Source organism: Carassius auratus, unplaced genomic scaffold (assembly GCF_003368295.1).
Source record: "Carassius auratus strain Wakin unplaced genomic scaffold, ASM336829v1 scaf_tig00216259, whole genome shotgun sequence".
NCBI classification, from domain to species: domain Eukaryota; kingdom Metazoa; phylum Chordata; class Actinopteri; order Cypriniformes; family Cyprinidae; genus Carassius; species Carassius auratus.
The window spans coordinates 35675-57277 of NW_020528478.1; the positions used below are offsets into that span (position 1 = coordinate 35675).

Below are 21603 nucleotides of genomic sequence, written 5' to 3' on the forward strand. Positions count from 1 at the left end.
TTGTGCACTGCTTGCGGTGCTACAAGCCTCAGGATAAGCTTTCTGTTCACTTGGCCAGGGTTTGTATGAAAAATAGCACTGCAGAAGGCCAAGGCATCCAACACTGAGTGGGTGTGCACAGGCAGAACCTGGGATTATCACCAGCTATGTGAGATCCTGCCTGAAAGACACTCTCGCCTCAGCATGGTGAAGGAGCTTCTCAGTCGAGGTTTCTTCATCCAGAACCAGCCTGATGAGCCCGAACTGGACCTAGAAACTGCAGATTCCACTGCTGTGTCCACTCCCAGCCATAAAAATGTTTACCCAGATATTTTGAAAGCTGCAAAGGCAGATTTCATCAGGATCTGTGGAAACCTACAGAAGGGCAGTGCAGTATCAAATGCTGACAAGACACTTTACCGCTACACAGTAAAATTACCAGTGTAAAAAATGCAGTGTTTAATGTTAATAACTCCCAAAAAGTTGAATTAACAATCTACAGTGTTGATGAGTACACCCTGTCTTTGTAGTTGCAGGGTGCAACATTATGTGATTTTATTTTTACACTAAAAGTGCAAAAAGACGCGCCAAATTGTCTTGACTCCACCCTCGACGACTGCCTTGTGGGGCAATTACGCCATTTTGTCTGCACGCAAAGGAGAAGGCAAGTCTGTTTCTGCGTTTTTCTTGTGTTAACATTATTTAAATAAAAAAATACACATTATGTCGAATACGTTTAGAAATAACTGTTCTGCTGATGTTTCTTTTAGGATTAAGGATGCTCATTAAAGTGAAGTTCAACCATGAACAAAAGTTTGTTAAAGTTTCTGGCGCCGACCTGAAACTCTCTGATTTTCTGGATGAAGGTAACGTTAACTTGTTAATTTACTTGTAAAATGAGTTGTGTTTGTAGCTGCTATTGACTTTAAGAATTTTTAATTTTAAACTGAAACTCGTTTTGGTTTGTTCACAGCCTTTGTGAAATTCGGAATGCCCGCCTCCAAACGCGCAGAGACCAGGCTCTACGATTCGTCTAACACAGAAGTTGATGAGGATGTTTTCGAGGAGGTTATAAAGCAGCCAAATTTAGGCGTTTTTATTCTTCGATTCGAAAACTCGTCACACGGTAATTTATCTTTGTGTGTGTGTGTGTGACTGTAAAGGCTATTGAGCTTTAAATAATGTTGTTTGAGCCCTTTCAGTATTAAAACAAATGGCCCTTTACACACGATTTGACCATACTTTTTCTAAATATTAAAAATATAAAAGATGCGCATCAAATTTGACACCTATATGAACAGTTTTAAAGTTGGTTTTATGAGTTTAAGTCGTTATCTTCAAAGGCTATTTAAGTTAGAAACGTTGTGTGTAATTTTAGAAACGTCCCTAAATTGGCAAATATCAAACGACAAGTAACGTTTAAACCCGTTTTTATTGCTAAACCAATAAGTGTGAAACTCCTTTTGCTAATGAATGTACATTACTGAAAACGCGTTAATGCGACGGTTTACGCATTTATCGAGTCACACCCTGGCCGTTTCTCAATACCAAGAACGCAAAGTTCGGACTTGGCAAGATCGACTCGGGAGTGCAAACTCCTTAGAACGGGAGGACGCAAGGCCTGTAAAAGGAACAGCTGCGTACTTGATAACGTCACTCAGCTCGCCTTAGCTACTCCGTTTATCCTTACTGTATTTACAATAAGATGAAATATGATATCAAACACCACTGCTTCTTCGTTTTCATTTAAACAATAATAGCCACAAAAATGTAGTTCAGGTAAGGCAGATATATTTAGATTATCTTCACTCACTGTATGTATACTTATAACAAAATGAAATATAAAACACAACCACATATAAAATATAAAATATATGAGCTAAAATATATATATACACACACTCTGATTATCTTTACTGTATGTATTAATGTATGACTACGATGCCTCTTTTGGTTATGTCAGTTTTAATGAAAAAATAATAGCCATTAAATATGTATAAAAGTATAAGTATGAAATATAAGAGGCTTATATAATAGGAAATAAAGACAAAAGCAAACAATTCAGGCAAATGTATGCTACATCAGCGCTGTAATATAAAAGTTAATATAAACTAAAATTTGTGTTCCGCCCAAACGATATGACCAGGAACAAATAATAGATTTATGAAGATTGTCTGTTAGATACAGCTAAAACAAATGATATTTCATGTTTAACTACTACAGACACATCCAAGCTAGTGGCAAAGGTCAGAAGGACAAGCTGAGGTGAGACTGCACTCGGCGGTATATATGAGCACTGAGTGCCCGGTGATCACCTGGAAATAGGCGAAGCAAATTTTCAAATATGCACCATCTTTATAAATAAACTGCAGATTTGAGTTTTAAACAACTAGCCTACGTTCCCGCCTGAAAAACCCTTAAATGTACATTTCATGAAACAATAATAGTAATGTTTTGAAAATTATGCGGGTTTTGTCCTCTGCCATTAACGCTCGCTGGTTGTTGCAAAATGCATTGTGGGTTACCTGCTCCCTCAAGTTCACACAAGTCACATTTTGATGCATCCTTGATAAAAGGGGAAACATCCCAAGAACAATAACACATCCGGGGATTTGAACTGTACTTGGCTAGATGTGAACTTTGAATTATAACAGTACTTGGGCAACAACTGATGACATTTCACAAGTCCACAAGAATGCAAGTACAGACAAGAATGCATATTGAGAAACGGCTCCTAATTCCACCATTAAAAAAATGCAGCCGATGCATTGAGGTGAGGACTTGTTAAACGGAATAAAAAATTGTCATAACCATGCAGGCGGGTTGCCTTATGTCACCAAATAAATTAAATAAAAACTTAAAATAGAGCGTATATAAAAACACTTTTCAGTCTTCCAATACTAACGTGTGAATTGTATAATGCCCTTTGTGCTCTGCATGTCCTTCGCACTTAATATTGTGTATGTAATTTTGTCATAACGGCGGCAAGACAGCAGGGCTATCACCTAAATTTTGTGGTTGTTTTCAGAATCAGAAAGAGCTTTATTTTAACAGTCATTTGATGAAAATTATTTTTCAATAGATTTGGCCCAGGTCCCTTCTGTGACAAGTGAAGAAAGCTCATTGCAGAATGCAAACTATGAATCTGATGACACCAGTCTTCTAAGTGATGGAAGTCCTTCAAGAAAGCAACAGAGGGTTGAAGACGAAGCCAGAATTGTGAGTCTGTGATTTTTGCATTGTATATTATTCTACAGTACAAATTTTAAACCTGACTATGAAAAACAAGAAATGTAACTGTGTGACAACTGACTACACAATCTCTGGCCCTTTTCACACCTGGCATCAACATGACTTGGATGATAGTCACAACTAGTAAGCCAAGACACATTGCTGTTTAAATCTTGTCAATTATATATGTCTTTTGTGACTGCTTTTGATTTCATGGTGAATGTTTTGCTGCTTTAAAGAACACATAACTTGCAGGGTATTAAAGGGTTAGTTCACCCAAAAATGAAAATTCTGTCATAAATTACTCACCCTCGTGTTGTTCCAAACACGTAAGACTCTCATTCAGTTTTGGAACACAAATTAATATATTAGTAAGGAAATCTTTCCCTCTATTGACAACTGATGCAGCTGCAATGTTCAAGGCCTAGAAATATAGTAAAAACATCCTTGAAATAATTCATGGGTCTCCAGTGGTTCAACCTTAAATTTATGGTTATGGGAATGGGATTTTTATTTTTATTTTTTTGAGCTAAAAAAACAAAAATAATGACTTCATTCAACAATTTCATCATCAATCTGTAAAAAGTCCACGTTGAAATGGTAAACTAACATCTATTTAAAAGAGCCTAAAGCAGGACAGAACCTGAAGCACAGAAGAACCCCATCCTGGAAGCACACTGTTTACGGATTGATTTAGGAGTGAAGAAATTTAATAAAGTCATTTGTTTGTTTTTGCACACAAAATACATTCCTGTCACGTTCCTGGAGTCACATGGATTATTTCAGAATGGTTCTTGAGAGGGATATGGTTTGTTAATGATTGTATTACGTAACACTTTGCAGTTGGTCCAAAAAATCCTGCAGACTAAACCTGGTGGAGACGCAATCATCAGGGAATACAACAAAACCAAAAGCTTGACTGACAGCACCAGGAGAAAGATGATCAAGATTCCTACTGCAGATATGACTGAAAAACACAGGTAATCTGATGCCGTCCCAAAAGATTCTCCCACAGAACACAAATGACAATTTTAGAAGATCTGGGCCCATATTCACAAAACATATTAAGGCTTAATGTAGCTCATAACTCACCAATTTAGAAGAAAATCTTAAAAAGAATGGGTGTGTCAGTCCTAAATTTAGGACTCCTAAATTTTTGCTCTAAGAGTATTTCACAAAGCATTTTATCATATTTTATGATTATATCCTTGTTTTCATTAACCTGCTGGGCAAGAAGTAACAGCTCTGCTTGTGTCCAGTTTGGTTTTCTTTTACATTTGCATGTATTACTATCAGCCATGATTATTCTACTCTGTTTATTAAAAGGCTGTTTATATGCATATTCACTACTTGTTTAAGAGGCCGTTAGCTGAACATATGACACTTGCATTTTAAAATCTTTATTTGAATGTGGCAATTAACATTTTTATTTTTAAATCTTTATTTGAATATGGCATCATGTTCTCTGACAGAGACTATCAGCCAATCACTGTGTGCATAGTTAGTAAGCATGCTGACATCCACAGCAACAAGGTCAACCCCGCCCTTTCTCTGAGCTTAAGACTTCTCTGTATTCCTAATTAAAAGTTTGTCCTAATAGGTTTTAAGAGAAAACTATTAGCTAAAAACTTTTACTGCAGTTTAGGTGAACTCTTAGTGGTAAGATTAAATGTTTTGTGAATACGGGCCCTGATCTGTCAGCTTCTTAAAGGGTTATTTCACCCAAAAATTTAAATTCGGTCATTAGTTACTCACCCTCATGTCGTTCAAAACCCTTAAGACCTTTGTTCATCTTCGGAACACAAATTAAGATATTTTTGAATTAAATCCGAGAGCTTTCTGACCCTGCATAGAGAGCAATGCAACTTAAATTTTCCCAGACACTGAAACCTAGTAAGGACATTGTTAAGGCATAAATAAAGTCATTATTTTTGTTTTCTTTGTGCACAAAAAGTATTTCATAGCTTCATAAAATTACGGTTAAACCACTGATGTTACATGGACCATTTTAACAATATCTTTACTACATTTCTGGGCCTTGACTGTGGTAGGACCCTTGCTGTCTATGCAGGGTCAGAAAGCTCTTGGAATTCATAAAAAATATCTTACTTTGTGTTTCGAAGATGAACAATGGTCTTGTGGGTTTGGAATGGCATGAAGGTGAGTAATTAATGATAGAATTTTAATTTTTGGGTGAGCTAACCCTTGAGTAATCCAAGTCACATTTAGAGCAATAAAACAATAATTCAAATTACTACATTTGATCAATTAAAGTGAAAGTTTACACCAAATGAAAGTGAATTTACTCATCCTTATTGAGCTTTCAAAATGGCTGAAAAACTAAATTAAAAATTTTTACTTAAATATTATCAATATTCTAATTATGTTAGAATTTAAAAGGCATAATTTCAGTTATGGGAAAAAAAGCTTTTGGCTTCTCTCCTGAGGCCACAAGAAGGCGCATCGAGCAAAATATTATGCCTATCATTTCTTCAAAGCATAATAAAATAAAAGGACTATCTTTGAAAAAATTGCATAATGTTTAAAATGTTTATAAACCATATATAATTAATAAGCTTGCTTAAACAATTAGAAACAAAACAGCATCATGCATGTATGTATAGTTTAATACAAAGGACCAAAAACCAATCAAAAAGAATACTTTCTTCGTGTAAAAACTTGATATGCAGTGGGGTGGGGAAAACTGCTATATAGTCTTGAGACATGTTTTTTAAAAGTTGAACTTGCATATATTTGACATAGCTTTACATGCGGCTATCTTGTGTGAGAGGCGAGTGCAACATTGATATATGTCCCTCTAGAAAATGCGATAAATGTTTTGTGTGAACGGCTTCAGTTTTGACATACATAACATCTTCCCAGCATCGATTGTTCTCTTTTTCCGCAATATTTTGAATGAACAACGTAGCAGCACCGCATCTAGTGGGTTCAACTGGATAGGCTAACAAAAGCATTAAAATGCAATGACACTTCGTCGTTACATCGCGTGCGCCACTGATAAGGCTGCCTGACGCACACCTAAAATTCAAATGCAGATTTTTTAAATTGGATAAGTAAAAAAAAAAAAAAAAAAACAGCCCTACATCCTTATATTCATGCCAAGATGTAGGTGTTTTTTTTTTTTTTTATATATAGAAAAACAATAAAGAATATTTTTAGCAGATACTGTGGTCCTTGGAGGTTTAGATAATGCAAGTCAATGCTTAGCATTCCTTTGAGAGTCAAAAAAATCATATCAGGTTACACTAAATTAATACCCATGGCTCATGATGATACACTGAGGTCTTATGAAGTTGAAAAATCAGTCTGTGTAAGAAACTGAACATTAACTAGGGCGGCTTGATTATGGCAAAAATCATCACAATTATTTTGCCCAATATTGTAATCTCAATATTACTTAACACGATTATGAGTGGGCCAGTTGACCAAAACTTTATATGACTGATTTATTTAAAAATTTCTCAATTCTCAATACCATAGCAGAATACTAGGGTCACTAATTAACAGACATACTTGCAGACATACTTAAATTTCATTGTTTTATTTTGACAGCACATCTCCACCCAGAAATATTAGGGAAATGTATGCCCAAGGAATCGTTGCCCTGTTTCCATATCTTTGTGATCCCTACACAAAGAATGGATATGTAAGTGCAAATAATTTTTGTGAAAATCTAGTTATGGGGTAGTTGGTCACCTTTGTATTTATTAAGATGTGTTTGTTTTTAAAGGAACATTATTATGACCCTCAAAGTGGACAAGGTTACCTGACTTGGAAAATAAAGAACATTCAGAGGAACAGTGCGTCATCAGAGAACTGTAGACGTTCCTCACAGTCTTTCAGTGGTGGCCCAACTTCGGAAAGAGAGGCTGCATCCAGCACAGATGTTATTCTCACTGAAGAACAGTGTAGAGAAGCAGTTTCTCTAATGAAACACACCTCAGAAGTGGACACCATCAAGATCAAAATGAAGGAGACATTTCAGTACCGTCACAAGATGATTCAAGACCCAAACAGAAGCACTGTTGTGTTGACGGAATTTCCACGCTTCTTGGATGTTCAAGGCCTGGTGAGAGAACATGTCTATGTGGTGATAAGAGAATTTCTTTAACCCGGTCATTGGGTTGGGGTAAAACAAATATTATAGGTATAATGCAAGTTCAGCTCAATTGACAACATTTGTGGAATTTAGTTCATTACCATTTACAAAGAAATATAAAACTACAATGTATGTGCATAGTCACACATTTTTGAGCTTTATGAATTCTTCTGTTAAAACACGTTATTTGAGCTGTAAAGTTGTTTGAAACATTTTTATTGTGTTTGTATTAATGAATGTTTATGATGTTTTTGCAGATTGAACAGGATTTTGTTTTGCTCTTTGGTGAAAAGACGACTTCTAAGCTTTTAGAAAGGTGGCCAACTACATTCATGCACAAAGTTATTCAGCAAAGCAAAAGTCTTAACTCCTCCCAAGCTCTTCAGGACTTGATTGACTGTGCCGAAATGACTGTGAAGGAGAATGAAATGGGGGATGCAGTTTAGACTGTCAGAGTTCAGTATAAGATTGTTTAGACTTCTCCATGTATTTTTTTTTCTGATGTCATTTATTTTATTTTTTCAGGATGGAACAGTGACATTGCTTCTATTCTTCTTTTACTTCATTTGATCCCACCTTCACCACAAGGCAGAAAGAGACCTGGAAAGATGTCCGCATCTCAAGCAGAAAAACACCTCGTCATCTTCAAAAAGGTAAATTTGGTCTTTACTGTCATTTCCTGTAGTCTGCCGAAAATCAGTGTCTGTTGGGCTATTTGTATTGTGAAAAATTAATGTAGAGAGAGTCAATTGGAGAGCTGATTTAATTAATATTTTTTATTTTTTTATTTTTTTTTATCTTTAGGCCGGTACTAACATACAAGAGCACCTGGACTCAATTGAAGAAAGCACACAGCCATACCTGCTTGCCATGGGTCCAAAGAAGAACAGCATTCATGTATACTACATCATTCTCGACAAGAAAGCCATACCGTGCAAATCAGTGAGTGGTCTCAGTGCCTTTGATGAACTTTTCAAAGCACACTTTGTGTTTGGTGCATCTTACAGCAAAGTCCTGCACAACATGTACACCTTTGTACAAACAACAGTTTTTCAGATTGACATTGGCAAAGTCAAAGAGTGCCCAAGAGTTGCTGAACTCAGAGCTAGATTCCTGCGTTAGATTTGATTGCTGGGAAAAATGATTTGTTTTGTTTGTTTTTGTTGTCTGAAAAACACAAATGTTCTTGTACATGGAGAGGAGAAATCGGCCTCCTTCTGTAAAACTGGATGACGAGAGCAATGATTTGGGCATATATGCAATACAGTGTTGGTGTCTACTTCGAAATGTGCCGCTGATATTTGGTGACATTGTGCCCCAAGACGATAAATACTGGCAATTACTACTACTTTTACTACAAATAGTGAACATTGTATTTTCTCCCATTTTAACTGAAGGACTTACTGTTTATTTGAAACACTTAATTACTGAGCATCACAGGCTGTTCAAGTGCTTATTCCCAGGAAAGAATCTGCTGCCTAAACATCATTTAATGTGTCACTACCCTCGGTGTATACGAAATATTGGGCCTATTGTTCACATGTGGTCAATGCGATACGAGTCCAAACACAGTTTCTTCAAGACTCAACCAAAATGTTTCAAGAACATAACTAAGATGCTTGCCAAAAAACATCAGAATTTCATGGCATATAACTGGGAAGCCTTTAACCATGACAGAATTGTACTTGGACCAGGAAAGAATGTGTGTGTCAGTGACTTGAATGAAAGTGTTCAGATTGCATCTAAGTTGAACATTCCTACAGAAACAAATGTTCTCTCAGTGAAATGGGTGAAGTATAATGGGACTGAATATCGTTCTACCTTAGTTATTTGTGGTCAGGTAGACCTTGATTTGCCAGTGTTTTAATAAAATCAGGGATATTATTGTCAGAAATGAATGCGTGTTACTGGTTACATCGCAGCTCAAAACTGTTTGTTTTGATGAACATCTTTTTGCCTACAGAATTGATCACAGACCCAGCGCATCTCTGAAAGTGTTTACTGTCAGTGAACTCACTTATTACAAACCTTTTGATGTGCAGATGTCCTATGGGTCTGATAATTTCTTTTGTTTTGTTGTACCCTACTGTAATCTTATTCAAATTTAGCTGTCACTTGTTCATGTCTCTGTGAAGTTAATGAGTTTGTTTTATCCATTTTGTATTTCTGTGCAACCCCTCATGAATTTGACCCAACTGTTGAATGTTGTTTTAAAGTAGCCACTTTGCCCAGTTTTTAAATAAAAATTAGTTGTTATATCTGTCTGAAGACTCTTGATTTTAGATTTGATAATGTACATTGACACCATAGAACAAAGTAAAAATAAATTTTGCACTAAAAGGAATACTTTCTTGATAACACTTTGACTAATCCATAGGAATAACAACAACATCAAAAGGTGTTAAATGACCCCAGTGTAAAACTTTAATAACAATAGTAAGTGTAACAATCTACACTCTCAGTGTTATTTTTCAGCACTATAAGGTGCAATTTTAACACTGTAAATTCAACACTACAAACAGTGTACATTTAACTCTGGACAGATTGGGACCATATATGATCTTTAGTAGTGTTAAAATTAACACTTTAAGTGTTAAATTGACACTGCTTATTTTACTGTGTACAATACGGCAGTGGGAATACTATACAAAAGAAACAAAGCATAATAAGAACATGGAAATATTACCCACTTACATATAATTTGTGAAAAATAAAAAGATAACACTCACAACATGATGAGTTCCTATTTTACCCCTTCACATTCACTTTATGAGGGTTGAAATCCTCAACAAAATGCTGTACTGTAAATAATCAGATAAAACATCAACACATGGAACATTTGCACAATGTAAAACATGTGTAAAGCCACAGTTGAACAGGCCTACACTGCATGGTGTGACGTCATACCATCGTACACAATACAACTTTATTGACATGACATCCTTAGAAACCACACAACAAAATATATATCCAGAAATTATATTTAAGAGGAAGATTAGAAAGAAATACTATAATTTACCCTTGGATGGTCTTAAATATGTCACTGATTACAGAGAGTGCACATCTCCCCAACGTTGCTCCCTGCACATCACCCAAAAAGGTCTGAAAACAGCACATGCGCATGTCCCATGCATAATGCAAACAGCACCACCTACTGACGACTCAAGGAAAAATGCAGATATTAACTGTTTCTTCTGACTTGGTAATTTAAAGAAAACAGAAAATAAAAATAAAATAAGTTTAACGATGCAAAGGGAGAAATAAATTACTATACTTTTTACCACTCGGTTACACATGTCTTCTGAGGCATTTGGAACAGCCTCGCCAGTCGATGACAGGAAAAATTTGTTGCAGACATTTTCAGGCCGAATTTTTTCAGGCCTTATCTGCTTAAAGTACAACTGAAACCACTGTGGAAATAAAACAGACTGTTATAGACAGTGAAAGTTTAAGATTTTAATTTAAAGTAAAAAAAAATTATTCAAATACTGGAAAAACTAAATTATGCATCACATTAAAACAGCACATGTATTGTATCATACTGTAGTCAGAAGATTGGTCTAATAAGATATGTAAAGATTGGACTTACAGCTTCCTCTCTACGTGTCAAGGCAAATGTTGCAATCTGCTTCATTGAAATTTTTTGTTGTCTGCTGATGCCAATTACAACCCTGCTTCCTGTCCACCCACTCTGCATCCTGGGAAATATTGAAATAATCACATTTACTAATGCATCCATGTCAAACTATTACAGCATATGTGTAAAGTTGTTACTGTACAAAGCACAGTACACTATTTCTATAAAAATATCATTGCATTACTGTTATTTTGCATAGAATGCATGGGTTAACAATACTTTTGCACACTCATCCAACTGTATATTACCACTGTTCTCACGTTGCTGCTGTTCATAATGTGTTTATAATCCTACATTACTCTGTTCATAATGTACATAGAATCCCTACATTGCACTCCTATTTATGCTAACTGCATTTCATTAGCTCTGTACTTGTACTCTGCATAATAACAATAAAGTTGAATCTACTCCAATCTAATCTGATATCTTGCCAAAATAGATTAATTTACCGTCAATCCTTCCACAGCTCCTGGGCACTGCATGTGGCGGAAGATCAAGAGTGCCTCGCAGTACCGTGTAATACCGCATGTGATTTTAGTGTGGTAGTTTCTCTGTAGCGTCTCACAACATTTTGTTGTTGTGGAATTCCTTTAGTATTTCATTATTTTGTATTTTTGTTGGGCCGTGTTTGCGATGGTTAAGAGTTTGTTTCTGCTTATAGCAGTTGGACTGTGAAACAATCTGTAGAACATTAGGAATAATTATACACTGAGAAATATAGAGCTGTGAGATTTACATTTTATTCCCAGCTCTTTGTATCCTTCTCTGTTTTTTTGTTGTTGTTTCGTCTATTTTCAAAAATAGATATTTAACTCTTTTTCTTTGTTTCCGGTCTATTTTGTGGAAGCAGTGAGCCGGAACGGTTTCTTGTACACTCTTGTTAAACATTTCAGAACATATAATTCTTTTGAAAATACTAAATGAATAAACTACAAAGTAAGTGAACCCGCTAAAAGTGTTTCTGGTGGTCAATCAAATTCCCCGGTCACACATGCATCGGCTCCATGAAATGTATTGGCCCACATAGGCCTCCTATATCTTATCAGTCACAGTGATTATCATAAATAACATTTAATTTCTTTCTGCAGGTATAAGCTACCCACATCAAATAGTCGTGATGCACGGAAGGCTGCAGAGGCCGCTGCACAAATGCTCCCAGTACAACAAAAGGAGGCCATTAATCACTATCTGGCACAGAGCTCTGGGTTTGGTCCAACAACAAAGAAATCTAGAGCCTCAGTTTGTTGTGGACACAGCTGTGCTGCTGGACACCATGACAGGGTAGGTCTCTTCATGCAGAAGGGTCACAGATGACTTGTACACATGATTATGTAGTACTGATTTTGTAAGTTAATTTTTTAACCTAATTTTCCTTTCTTTTGCAGCTGTACATCAGACGATGAGACCTCTGGACCAAACTCTCCCACAACCAGCAAGGAGTGCAGCGCTCCAACTAAAGACTTCTCTGCTTTTGTGGGCAGATTTCCTGTCTCTCTGGACAGTCAGCCACCAAAAAAAAAAAAACAGCGGATCAGCGAAGGGTTTCCTGGAGACCGCATCTTTTTTGACAAGTGGAGAAACTCCCAGTATGCCAAGAGAGAGGAATATCTGCTGTGTAAGTAGCCAAATCCATGAATACTGCACTGACAGTCAATACACCATTCAAATCAGACCATTCATTTAATGTGAAGAGTGACTCGCACTAAGTAATGTAGGTTGTGTCATTCTCTCTTTCAGCACACTTCACACACCGCAAGCCTTCAGCTGCAAGGGTGTCAAAGCTGATTGTGCAGGAGGGGTGGAAGAGCAACTACCCGAAGCCTAAAGAGATTGAGCGGTTGTGGAAACCAGCTCCAAAGCTATTAATTGAGACAGATGAAACAATAATCAAATGTGTCTCTCAGCAGACCTGGAAAGGCATTGCCATTAAGGACTTTGGTCCCCAGCTAGGTCTAGGTTAGTAAATCCTTGACTTGGTAAATAATTTTTGTCTGCAAATCTTTTTTATTTTTTATTTTTTATTCTTGTAAGGCAGAAAATACAATCAATTAATTGTATGTTTTAGCAACTATGAGATGAAGCAAAGTTAATTACTTGCCATTTTGATTTCACTCAAAATTGTATGTTCTCTTGGTCACAGGTGTGGTTGCAACCCAGCGGTTTTCTAAAGGCGACATAGTTTGCGATTACCACGGAAAGGTAATAACGGCTGCTGCAGGTAGAGCCATGATGCAGGACATTCATGATGAGGCTGGGTACCTCTTCTTCTTTAAAGCTGGCCAAAGAGAACTGTGCATTGATGCTCAGACATTCCCTTGCGAATGCCACCCAGACGCAGACACATTTGGCAGGAGGATCAATCATTCTTCCAAGATGCCCAACCTGAAGCCCCTTCACTGTGTTGAAGATGAATGGAGAGGAAAAAGATGTTGTCCTCTTCAAGGCACTGCAGGACATCAGTGTGGACACACAGCTCAAATTTGTCTTTCAGAGGAGAGGGCCTACTCATCCAGCCAGTCCAGGTCCAAAGTTTGGCAAAATATACCATCAAACTGTGGCCACACTCACTTCTGTCTACATGTGAAATGGACCTGCTCTTATTTTATACATATGTAAATTGTGTTTTATTGTGTGACTGTAAAATAAAGATACATATCCCAAGTTTATTCATTCTCATTAATGAGTTCTTTGTGTTAATTTTATGATTCAACAATTAACATAATTTAAACTTTACATTTAAAGCAAACTCGCAAACCCAGGAACTCGTTTTTTGTTACAAAGCAAAATTTAAGTGTCAATATCTTCTAAACTTGAGGTTATGTGAGGACATTACTTGATTTTAAACATTAAAAATAAGTTCACTCCACAGCCAACATGGTTATTTTTATTCTTTACTGTCTCAATACTCAAACGCCTATCTTGCACTAGCATTTTGGTTCATTTCACCAATAACATAATGCATAAATACACCTCTTAAAGCTAAAGGGAGATAGACCCTTGTAGCTTTGGGGTTTAGCCATTAAGAAGGACAAAAGAAGTGGCCAGGCATATTTGCATTTCCTTTGTGTACTCCTGATTTTGTGAAGATACTGAGGGCCAGGACAGATGTGGATCTTGCATTACACTATTCATATTGGAAGACTATTTACTGAGCTGCAAATGGACCCACTTGCAATGTATTTAATGGGAAGGCTATGATAGGCTATTGTGATGTTTATCCACCACTATATTAAAACTGAACCATACAATAGAATGTAAAAGGTCAATTCACCGACCTGCAATGTACTCAATAGGACGGCTCTAATAGATTAGTGGAATAATTGTTAACAAGTCTATTAAACCCGAACAATATGTAACTGACAATAATGGTCTCCTCTGAGTGTGCTGGGTACAGTACAGGTGTTTTCATAAATAACATTAACCCTATTTATGAGAAATACTCTTTATTTACCTCAACACAGAAGCACCAGGAAGAGTGGACAGGCACCCTATTCGGGTAAATTAAGCAAAATCCAATGCTCTTTCTTATGTACATTCTACAGAATTAATAACAAAAAAAAATGACATGAATGGATACCTCTAAGTGTTCTGAGTACAGTGCAGGTGTTGTCATTTACAATATAGCACATATTTAATTAAAACAAGTTAAATAAAATTGAATGGCTATTATAAACTGCAAGTGGGGATGGCTATTTCATAAATGGTAAATCATCACATATCTCACTTGCCATGTATTCCCATTGAATGAATATTTAATAAACTGCATATATTATAGCTTGTCAAATTTGGGGACTTTTTACCTTTAGTTGTCAGTATCTCCGGCCCCCTGGGATCTATCGACTCGGAGATAGAAGGCCTTTAGAGTATGAAATTGTAATGTTCTGAGTTTTGTGTTCCAGCAAACTTTAGTGTCTTTTATTTTGAAAGAGATTTAATTTAAAAGGAATTTAATTCTTTTTGTATTTCATGTATTTTACATGAATCCATCTAATTTTCATTCTTTATTTTTTATATGGCACAGGGAAAAATGTACTTTGCAAAAAGTAAACTGTTTAAGTTTGAGTGACGTCACTTAGTGGCGCTGTCGCGTCTGACTCTCTCAGTTCTACATGTGACTGAAGAGAGTAAGTTGTGTTTCTTTGCATCTCTGCATGTCGATTTATAAAAACGATAAAATGGTTAAAAATATAAGTGTAAAAAGTGTTAAAAAGATGGATTGAGTGAAGATGTTTGACTTTCTATGAAAAGTGAGATACATTTATCAAGTTTAAGAGACAAACGGTTTTAATGTGTTTGTTTAGTGTTGCCGTCCGCGTGCTAATTGAAAGTGCGGGGTTTTTTTCTTTTAATATAATTTTAAAATACAAAATTTTGGTGAATCGAGTCTGTATAAATGTTATGTTGCCTATTTGATTTTAGTTTAATGTGTGATTTTTATTTAAGTCATAAAATGTGTATATATTTAACCAAATGAGACCCTGAATTTGCAGTCATTGTGTTAATGGAGGACAGGGATTAATCTATTTGTCTCACATCACTCAGAGAGAACTGTTGGTGAGAGGATGTGTGTTTGATGATCCTGTGTCTTTTATTATTAAACTGCAGATATGTTAACAACAAATCACTATACGATCACATAACTGGTTAAATATTGTCTTTTATTGAGTATTATAATGAAGATGTCTCATGTTAAGTGTAGTGTTAATGTAAATGAGTGTGTATATGTTAAATTCATTTTTTTGTTGTATAATTTTTGTTTATGTATATTTGTGTAAGAGATGAATAACTTACATGTTATTCATAACAAGCAGTTCTACATGTGACTGAAGAGAAGAGAACTGTTGGTGAGAGGATGTGTGTTTGATGATCCTGTGTCTTTTATTATTAAACTGCAGAACCTGATTCACCAAAGTGCTCGGAGTTGGTGTGTCATTTGTGGTGCTGAAGGAAATCCGCTTCAAAATGTTTGCCTAATTAATATCGGGATGTTTTCAAATAAATAAATGTTCATTTCTAATTCATTCAACAGGACCTTCATACTGCTTCTGTGAACATTTATTTTTATGCATATTCTGCAGTATTATGACATGAAACTGAACTGAATGCATTTATTAAAGAATTATTACCACAAAAAGTAACTTTTTGAATTGACAGCCTATGTGAGCCATGTCAAATAAGTTTCAGATGGCCTGTTTATGTATTCTATCACGTCATGTTTATTATACACATATAATATTTGTTAGTTGAAAGAAGAGGGTTCACAATAGAATGTTTCAATATTTGAAGCCTTATATTTGTTATGTACCCATCCACACACACACACACATGCATACACAAATATAAAAATGTTCTCCCATGACTACATCATAATGGACCATTAGCACCTGTGAATTGTGCTGTTGGATGATGTGTCCTGATTGGTGGTTGACCTGGGTCAGGTCAGGTTAAGAAACCTGTTTGGCCTGAAAGCCTTACAGTTGTTTTTGAGTATCTTCTGAAGATCATCACTGTTTCTGTTTGTGACCTGCTACTTGAAGTTGTCTCCATTTGAAATAGCTTCTAGAAAGTAAGTACATTTTGTCTGTCTGACTTATGCCTTGTTAAAAGAGATGGTAAGATGCCTGTGTAAGGAGAGCATGTTTTTTGTGTTATTGTTATACCATGAAATAAGGTTACTTTGCCATGTTCATTCATTCTCATTCATTATGAGATCTTCATGTTGATTTTAGAGAGAACTATGTAGGAGAATGTTCTCTTTAGATACTTTGAGTTAATAAAAGTTCATCTGGTGTCAAGATTGCTATAGTAACCAAGTGCCTGGGTTGGTCACTGACATTTTTTCTTCTAAAGAGGGAATGAGTGGGTCTGTAATTATTTGATAGATCTAATGAACAATTGTGTATCAGATTAGTTAAAAAAACATTTTTTTCTATATTTTTATACAGTTTTATTGAAATTGTCTTAATACATGCAGATACACTAGAGCTAGTCAATTTGTACAGTGAAATCTTTATGCAAATTGTACAGTTCTATGGCTTCAAACCAACATCTTCCTATGTTTTCTAGATAATTCAAGATGATTACTTGTCCAATCTGCCACAGCGACTATTCAAACCTCCGGCAGCACCTGTGAACTTTTCATTTTGTATTCAATTTGAAGGAACGTGCCATTTTGTTAAAACTGTCCCATTCCAGGCTTCCTCTAAAAAATGAGGTGTGCCCAATATGTTCCAAGAAGTGCATCCATACTGCCCGGCATGTGCGTAGAGCACACAAAGACTTGCCTGCAAGTTTTGAACAGTTATGATTTAAATGAACAATATTAAATAAGAAATAGCTTTACATGTGTAAGTATTTTAACCTTAAACATCTTTTTGCAGAAGGCCAAAAGGATAGAGGCCCTCAACACCCTGAGCTGGAGGGTGGCAGTGCAGGAGCTGAAGGCCCTGCACCGTACAAACCCTGAGGTCCCTCTGGCTACACAGTTAGATGAGGAGGAGGAGGAGCCTGTAGCCCAACCGTCTGCAACAGATGCTGAAGCCCCACCCTCTGGAGCAGAAGGCCCTCGTCCGGATGGACCAGAGCCCTAACCAGAACCGCCGGAGGCCCCTGTGGGACTTTTTCAGTTCTGGCCCACACCCACTCAGGTCTGGGGCCAACCTTGATTGTTGGTGGAGCCTTACCCACCCCAAGCGATGTGGACTGAACAATTTCAAATGTGTACCGCGCCATCAGGGCAACATCCAACCCAGCGAGGGGTGGCTGCACCAACACAGGAGGTGGGGGACGCTCTCTCTCAGGTGTTGGGCACCGCACTACAGGAGGTGTGGTCCCAACCAGCTGAGGAGTCTGCCCCACTGGCTTCATCCAGTGCAGCATCTGAAACACCTGAACAGAACGGAGAAATGGAGGAGTTGATTAGTGAGGATGAAATTATAATCATATTTCTTATAAAATTGCCGTTTGATGGTAGACTGATCTGATGGTTTGTTTTACAGACGATCTCGGATTTCTGGATGCTTATCCCACAGAGGACTTGCAGACTAACAATTTTAATAGCATTTGAAGAGAATTATTTTAATTTCTAAAAAAGGTTATTGTTTTACTTGTTTTGATAGCCTGTTTCATTTTTATTATATTATATATTTTTTGTAAATAGTTATTACAATTTTCAAAAAGTTTTGATTTTGTATTTTAAAATGTTCTCTTCTAAAGTCTGATCTTAAAACTTATTTGTTTTCTCTGGCATTTAATTAATGTCACTTTAAGGTTTTGATGTCAGTTTGTTCTGAGTCTGTTTCATTGTTTATTTATGTTTTTATATTTTACTTTTTTTCATATAATGCATGCTTCCTATTGTGCTTTTTACATATTGTGCTTTGTTGTACAGCACTTCAACGCAACTCTCTTGCTTTTAAAAGTGCTATCAAAATATATTTTGACTTTGACTTTAAAATGGAAAAAAATTCAATAAATATTTGAAATTTAGTCAAGGTGTTTCATTACTTAACATAATATTAAATATTACTTTTACAATATATAAAATGTGAAAAATATTGTAAATATATATTGTATACAATAAAAAATAATTTAAACACGGGAAAATAATCAAGGAAATAGTAACATTTGTAGTTTATGAGACTAGAAATGGAATGAAATATTAGCTGTTAAGTGAACCAAGAAAAGTTTTATTTGTCATTTTGGTGAACATGTGGTGACATTAACGAAAATCCAACTTTTATATACAAATTCTACAGTATTATGGGATAAAACTTACAAAAAATGATTCCTCTGAGTGCCCTGAGTACAGTACAAGTGTTTTCACTAAATTTCATCCAAAAAATGACCCGACTTCCACCCCCCTCGAGCTGCCTTCTCTAGCCGGGGAGGGTGCACCCTGGCCGGCATGGATGAGTAGGTGTGAGGGGGTGGATGCTACTCTTTTGCTAATATCTCCGCGAAGCGGGCGGGCCCGGGGCTATAATTTGCGGGATCCCAAGAGGGTCGAGGGGCCTACCGTATGCGACCACCCAGGAACTCCGTAACTCGGACCCCCGGGGTCAGTGTCGTCAGATAGAGAGAACCAAGTTCTAATATTGCCCAGAGTTTTGTGTTTTTTCCCCTCTTTTTGAGTGAGTTATGGCCGGTCATATTTTTGTAATTTTTACATTTGGGGGTCCGTTTCTCTGGCCCCCGGGGGTCTATCGACTTGGAGGAGGTGGCTTCAGAGAGAGCCCTTCGTGGGCTATCAAGTCACCCAGTTTCAAATCGCTAGGTGTCTTCCTTCCATTTGACCATCAAAAATGTGGGGGGCCATAACTCCGCCCCCGGGATGTCATGGATGGGGGACACGCGGCGTTCGGTAGGCCTTCTGGAGGTTTTACTCTGACCCGAGTTTGGTGAAGTTTGGCCCCGTTTTGGGGGAGTTACAGCATTCATGTGATTAAACGCCCATTGGCTATTGCAATGCAGCATTATTCAATCAGGCTTAAATATTTATAGGTGAAAGGTGTTTTCCAAATGAATCAGCTTCTGACATGTTGTTGAGAAACAAATATGGACGGCCGGAACAACAGATTTTAAATGTGGGAAATCACCTACTTTGTAAAAAGCTACATTCATTACAGTAGTGAACATGATAAACAACATGAACATAACCATCAGACAGACATGACCTCAACATATATATATAACAAACAACAAAGTGCTCATTCTGAAAAAAGATTTATGCATTGTATACACATATACCTTTTTAAAGTTTAGAACGCGATGAGCAATCCAGTCATATCAGTGGGGTCAACCCTTTTTTATTTTTATAAATCGTTCATTTTATTGGATGCAATATGAATTGATTTGTTACATGTATATAAGCTTAGAGGACAATATGTAAAAAAAAATATATAAAAAATATATATTACAACACAAGTGTTTGTATATTTTCATGCTCATGTAAAATATATTGGTTTGTGTAACTATAAGTTTATGCTGAAGCAGGCTTTAAATATGTCTGCTTTATTGACCAATATCTCTGTAATCTAATAGATCTGTAACCAACCTGTCAAATACTGACCATGGATCAATATATCATGTAATTTCCTAGTTACTGATTTGATTTTGTAATGATTCAAAGTCAGAGTGGGTCATTAAAATTAATTAGTACTTACAATTACATATTCCTTCACATACAATGTATCTTTAGATATATCTATCTATCTATCTATCTATCTATATATATAGATAGATAGAAATATTCATGTTTTGTTGCTAGAATTTCCACTGAAATCTTGTGCTTCATGTCATATTTATATCTAATACAGGAATAAGAAAAGTACTGAGAAAGTGAAAGAGAGAGAATAGAAATAAAATTTATCAGCGGTGTTCTGAATCTTCAGCTTGGTCCCAGCAGTCCTAGTGAGGGTGTCATTTAGATAAATGTTCCCAATTACAGCACTGCTGCCCTGTCTCTTTCGGAGAGTGTGTGCCTGAGGGTGTTTCTACACAATATTAGAAATCATACTACATTCTTAAAAAATATATAAATAAAGGTTCTTTAAAGGCACCAGTGGCTCCATGAACAATCTTTAACATCCATGGAACCTTTCAACAAAAGGTTCTTTATAATGATTTATTTTTTTAACTATTAAAATGTTTTTCCCACATAAGAAAAAAAAGTTTATTTGGGAAATATTCATTGTAAGGTTTTCTATCTGTGAAAACACCTTTTTGGAGCCTTTATTTCTAAGAGTGCAGCATGATTTTTGTTTCAGAATGTTTATGTGACTGCTTTGGATGTGTCCGTATCTAGCCAGATTGTTTAATAGCTGCACAAGTCAGAATTATCTCAGTGTTTCCAGCCCCGAGTTGGCAGCTGACCAGGCCCTCTTTACAACACTGAGTGTTATGTCATGTTTCTTTCTGATTCTGCTCTGCTGTTTGGAGAAAATAACCTGTGAGGCAAATGCTGTTTTTGTTTGTTTGTTGCTGTTTTTTAACTTAGCTTGAATTTTGCTATGTTATTTATAGAGTAAGTTTTTGACATTTTGGAGAACATGCACCACTTATGGTGAAATTAACCTATGCATATTTCTATAGTATTATGGGATAAAACGTACAAAAATTGATTCCTCTGAGTGCCCTGAGTACAGTACAAGTGTTTTCTCTAAATTTCATCCTAATTTTTTTTCCGACTTCCACCCCCTTCAAGCTGCCTTCTCTAGATGGGGAGGGTGCCCCCTGGCCGGCATGGATTATACTTATTTTCTTGATAATATCTCCGCGAAGCGGTGGACCCCGGGGCTAAAACTCGGGAGATCCCTAGAGGGTCGAGGGCCCTACCGTATGTATCCGAGTTCCTGGATGGTCCGGTTCCTGAGTTATAACGGTTCAAATTCCTAAGTCATAAGGACATGGGGTCGTTTTGGGGGAGTTACAGCTTGGCAAATTTGTGACATTTTGGTGAACATGCACCACTTGTGGTGAAATTAACCAAAATCCCGTTTTGGTGGAGTTACAGCTTGGCCCGTATATGCGGCTCCCAGGGGTCTTGCGGCTTTGATGAGTAGGTACGAGGGAGGTGGATCGTTATACTTTCTTGCTAATATCTCAGCGAAGCAGGGGACCCCAGGATAAATATTTG

At 36.6% G+C, this 21603-nt stretch overlaps 2 protein-coding genes and 1 long non-coding RNA gene across 4 annotated transcripts; all 3 read left to right on the forward strand.

The window, feature by feature from the left end:
• Positions 1-2185: 2185 nt before the first annotated feature.
• Positions 2186-9577, forward strand: LOC113097406 (uncharacterized). Its single transcript, XM_026262647.1, has 8 exons — positions 2186-2225; positions 3062-3198; positions 4054-4190; positions 6784-6877; positions 6962-7300; positions 7588-7771; positions 7856-7983; positions 8135-9577. Exons 1-8 carry the CDS (start codon positions 2186-2188, stop codon positions 8450-8452), a joined length of 1377 nt encoding a protein of 458 aa, XP_026118432.1. The 3' UTR covers positions 8453-9577.
• Positions 9578-11496: 1919 nt separating this feature from the next.
• LOC113097408 (uncharacterized) lies at positions 11497-14515 on the forward strand. Its single transcript, XM_026262648.1, has 5 exons — positions 11497-12248; positions 12353-12582; positions 12705-12923; positions 13108-13496; positions 14510-14515. The coding sequence occupies exons 1-5, from the start codon at positions 12085-12087 to the stop codon at positions 14513-14515; spliced, it is 1008 nt and encodes a 335-aa protein (XP_026118433.1). The 5' UTR covers positions 11497-12084.
• Positions 14516-14920: 405 nt separating this feature from the next.
• On the forward strand, positions 14921-18440 carry LOC113097409 (uncharacterized). 2 transcript variants are annotated; one of them, XR_003288844.1, is made up of 3 exons: positions 14921-17226; positions 17359-17888; positions 17966-18440. It is a non-coding gene; the product is annotated as an uncharacterized LOC113097409 (long non-coding RNA). The 2 variants fall into 2 exon arrangements; XR_003288845.1 differs by having other exon boundaries at positions 17364-17888.
• Positions 18441-21603: the final 3163 nt, after the last annotated feature.

What these genes read in the sequence shown, in the direction of transcription:
- LOC113097406 (XM_026262647.1), top strand. Translation starts at nt 2,186, where the DNA reads ATGTTTAACTACTACAGACACATCCAAGCTAGTGGCAAAG. An exon ending in CCTACACAAAGAATGGATAT is followed by an intron (nt 6,878 to 6,961) that starts GTAAGTGCAAAT and finishes TTGTTTTTAAAG; the next exon opens with GAACATTATTATGACCCTCA. An exon ending in ACCTCGTCATCTTCAAAAAG is followed by an intron (nt 7,984 to 8,134) that starts GTAAATTTGGTC and finishes TTTTATCTTTAG; the next exon opens with GCCGGTACTAACATACAAGA.
- LOC113097408 (XM_026262648.1), top strand. Translation starts at nt 12,085, where the DNA reads ATGCACGGAAGGCTGCAGAGGCCGCTGCACAAATGCTCCCAGTACAAC. An exon ending in CTGCTGGACACCATGACAGG is followed by an intron (nt 12,249 to 12,352) that starts GTAGGTCTCTTC and finishes TTTCTTTTGCAG; the next exon opens with CTGTACATCAGACGATGAGA. An exon ending in GAGAGAGGAATATCTGCTGT is followed by an intron (nt 12,583 to 12,704) that starts GTAAGTAGCCAA and finishes TCTCTCTTTCAG; the next exon opens with CACACTTCACACACCGCAAG.